A 4,052-nucleotide genomic window follows, 5' to 3' on the forward strand; every position below is an offset into this window, starting at 1 on the left:
TTAGGAATACGGGTGGCATCTTAGATGCTTTTAGGAATACAGGTGTCATTTTAGATGTTTTTATGAATACAGGTGACATATTAGATACTTTTAGGGATAAAGGTTGCATTTTAGATGCTTTTTATTATTATTATTATTATTATTACTATCCAAGCTACAACCCTAGTTGGAAAAGCAGGATGCTATAAGCCCAGGGGCTCCAACAGGGAAAAATAGCCCAGTAAGGAAAGGAAATAAGGAAATAAATAAATGAAGAGAACAAATTAACAATAAATCATTCTAAAATAAGAAACAACGTCAAAACAGACATGTCATATAATGAACTATCAACAAAATCAAAAACAAATATGTCATAAATAAACTATAAAAAGACTATGTCCGCCTGGTCAACAAAAAAGCATTTGCTCCAACTTTGAACTTTTGAAGTTCTACTGATTCAACCACCCGATTAGGAAGATCATTCCACAACTTGGTCACAGTTGGAATAAAACTTCTAGAGTACTGCGTAGTATTGAGCCTCGTGATGGAGAAGGCCTGGCTATTAGAATTAACTGCCTGCCTAGTATTACGAACAGGATAGAATTGTCCAGGGAGATCTGAATGTAAAGGATGGTCAGAGTTGTGAAAAATCTTATGCAACATGCATAATGAACTAATTGAACGACGGTGCCAGAGATTAATATCTAGATCAGGAATAAGAAATTTAATAGACCGTAAGTTTCTGTCCAACAAATTAAGATGAGAATCAGCAGCTGAAGACCAGACAGGAGAACAATACTCAAAACAAGGTAGAATGAAAGAATTAAAACACTTCAGAATAGATTGATCACCGAAAATCTTGAAAGACTTTCTCAATAAGCCTATTTTTTGTGAAATTGAAGAAGACACAGACCTTATATGTTTCTCAAAAGTAAATTTACTGTCGATAATCACACCTAATATTTTGAAAGAGTCATACATATTTAAAGAAACATTATCAATACTGAGATCCGGATGTTGAGGAACCACCGTCCTTGACCTACCTACAATCATACTTTGAGTTTTGTTAGGATTCAACTTCATACCCCATAATTTGCACCATGCACTAATTCTAGCTAAATCTCTATTAAGGGATTCACCAACCCTAGATCTACATTCAGGGGATGGAATTGATGCAAAGAGAGTAGCATCATCTGCATATGCAACAAGCTTGTTTTCTAGGGCAAACCAAATATCATGTGTATATAGTATAAAAAGTAATGGGCCAAGAACACTACCCTGTGGAACACCGGATATCACATTCCTATAATCACTATGGTGCCCATCAACAACAACTCTTTGAGATCTATTACTTAAAAAATCAATAATAATGCTAAAAAACGACCCACCCACTCCCAACTGTTTCAGTTTGAAAACAGGGGCCTCATGATTAACACGGTCAAAGGCAGCACTAAAATCAAGGCCAATCATACGAACTTCCCGACCACAATCAAGGGATTCCTGTACAGCATTGGAGATTGTAAGAAGGGCATCACATGCTCCAAGGCCTTTACGAAAACCAAATTGCAAACTAGGGAGTAGATGATTACCTTCAGCAAACCTATTAAGACGTTTTGCCAGAAGACGTTCAAAAACTTTAGATAATATGGGAGTTATGGAAATTGGGCGGTAATCAGTGGGACTTGAGCTACCACAAACACATTTATATAGAGGAGTAACATTACCAATTCTCCAACTAGTGCTAAAAGCTCCTCTTCTTGCTAACTTGCGCAAAATAACAGATAACTTTGGAGCTAAGAAATCTGGTGTCTTTATAAAAAACAAAGGAAAAATACCATTTGGGTCTACACCTCCATAAGCATCAAGGTCCATCAACAGAGCTTTAATCTCACGAGATCGAAAAGCTAAACTAGTTAGTTTAGCCTCAGGAAAACATGAATGAGGAAGTTCAAGTTTTTCATTACTCTGTTTACTGTCAAAAACATCAGCCAAAAGGGTTGCCTTTTCCTTTGGACAGTGAGTGACTGAGCCATCTGGTTTAAGTAAAGGAGGAACTGTTGCATCTACACCAAAGAGTGCAGATTTAAGGGTAGACCACCATTTATGTTCCTGAGTTGTACCAGAAAGTGTTTCTTTTATGGTTAAATTGTACTCCTTTTCAGTTGAGGCATAAACTCTCTGAGCAAAAGCTCGAAGCTGAGTATAGTTGTTCCAGGTCAAATCTGATCTGTTACCCTTCCAAAGTTGATAGGCCTCCTGCTTCTCCAAAAAAGCACGTCTACAATCATCATTGAACCACGGTTTGTCCTTCACTCGGTACCTTAGCACACGAGAAGGGATACGCCTATCAATTATGTTGACTAGATTCTCATTCAAAGGGACAACAGGATCTACACTATTATATAATTGTGACCAATTCAAGCACAAAAGATCATGTAAAATCCCATTCCAGTCTGCTTGGGATTTCATATAAATTTTACAAGAATATGATATATCAGGGACAGGCTGCTCAGTCTTCACTAATAATGAAATCAAGGCATGATCAGATGTCCCGACTGGAGAACCAACCTTACCAGTTATAACGCCAGGGGAGTCAGTGTATACGAGGTCCAAGCAATTACCAGACCTGTGAGTAGCTTCATCTATGATTTGCTCACAGCCTGATTCAGAGGCAAAGTCTAAAGCTCTTAAGCCATGGCGATCGGTAGGAGAGATAGAACTTAACCACTCCCTATGGTGAGCATTAAAATCACCAGGTGTCATTTTAGATGCTTTTATGAATACAGGTGACATATTAGATACTTTTAGGGATAAAGGTGGCATTTTAGATGCTTTTAGGGATACAGGTGGTATTTTAGATGCTTTTAGGAATACGGGTGGCATCTTAGATGCCTTTAGGAATACAGGTGTCATTTTAGATGCTTTTAGGAATACAAGTGGCATCTTAGATACTTTTAGGGATAAAGGTGGTATTTTAGATGCTTTTAGGGATACAGGTGGCATTTTAGATGCTTTTAGGGATACAGGTGGCATTTTAGATGCTTTTAGGAATGCAGGTGGCATCTTAGATGCTTTTAGGAATACAGGTGTCATTTTAGATGCTTTTAGGAATACAGGTGGTATCTTGGATACTTTTAGGGATAAAGGTTGCATATTAGATGCTTTTAGTGATACAGGTCGTATTTTAGATGCTTTTAGGAATACAGGTGGCATCTTAGGTGCTTTTAGGGATAAAGGTGGCATTTTAGATGCTTTTAGGAATACAAGTGGCATCTTAGATACTTTTAGGGATAAAGGTGGAATTATAGATGCTTTTAGGGATACAGGTGGCATTTTAGATGCTTTTAGGGATACAAGTGGTATTTTAGATGCTTTTAGGAATACAGGTGGCATCTTAGATGCTTTTAGGAATACAGGTTTCATTCTAGATGCTTTTAGGAATACAGGTGGCATCTTGGATACTTTTAGGGATAAAGGTGGCATTGTAGATGCTTTTGGGGATACAGGTGGCATTTTAGATGCTTTTAGGAATACGGGTGGCATCTTAGATGCTTTTAGGAATACAGGTGGCATTTTAGATGCTTTTAGGAATACAGGTGGCATCTTAGGTGCTTTTAGGGATAAAGGTGGCATTTTAGATGTTTTGGGGATACAGGTGGTATTTTAGATGCTTTTAGGGATACAGGTGGTATTTCAAATGTTTTTAGGACTACATGATGTATTTTAGATGCTTAAAGGGATGCAAGTTGCATTTTAGACTCTTGCAGAGATACAGGTCGTATTTTATGTGCTTGTAGGGATGGAAGTGGTATTTTAGATGCTTGTAGGGATACAAGTGGCCTTTTAGATGTTTTTACGGATGAAATGGCATTTTAAATGCTTGTAGTGATACGGGTGGCATTTTAGATTCTTTTAGGGATATGACAGTTTAGATGCTTTTAGGAATACTGGTGGAATTTTAGATGCTTTTAGGGATACATGTGGTATTTTAGATGCTTGTAGGGATGCAAGTTGCATTTTACATACTTGTAGGGATACTGGTGGAAATATAGATCCTTTTAGGGGATTCAAGT

At 37.5% G+C, this 4,052-nt stretch overlaps 1 protein-coding gene across 1 annotated transcript; it reads left to right on the plus strand.

Annotated features, from left to right (window-relative positions):
* Window positions 1-2,755: 2,755 nt before the first annotated feature.
* Window positions 2,756-3,646, plus strand: LOC137621036 (uncharacterized). The gene has a single exon (XM_068351475.1). The coding sequence runs from the start codon at window positions 2,756-2,758 to the stop codon at window positions 3,644-3,646; it is 891 nt and encodes a 296-aa protein (XP_068207576.1).
* The last annotated feature ends 406 nt before the right edge of the window (window positions 3,647-4,052 follow it).

The sequence above is a fragment of the Palaemon carinicauda genome, chromosome 27 (assembly GCF_036898095.1).
Source record: "Palaemon carinicauda isolate YSFRI2023 chromosome 27, ASM3689809v2, whole genome shotgun sequence".
Lineage (NCBI taxonomy): Eukaryota > Metazoa > Arthropoda > Malacostraca > Decapoda > Palaemonidae > Palaemon > Palaemon carinicauda.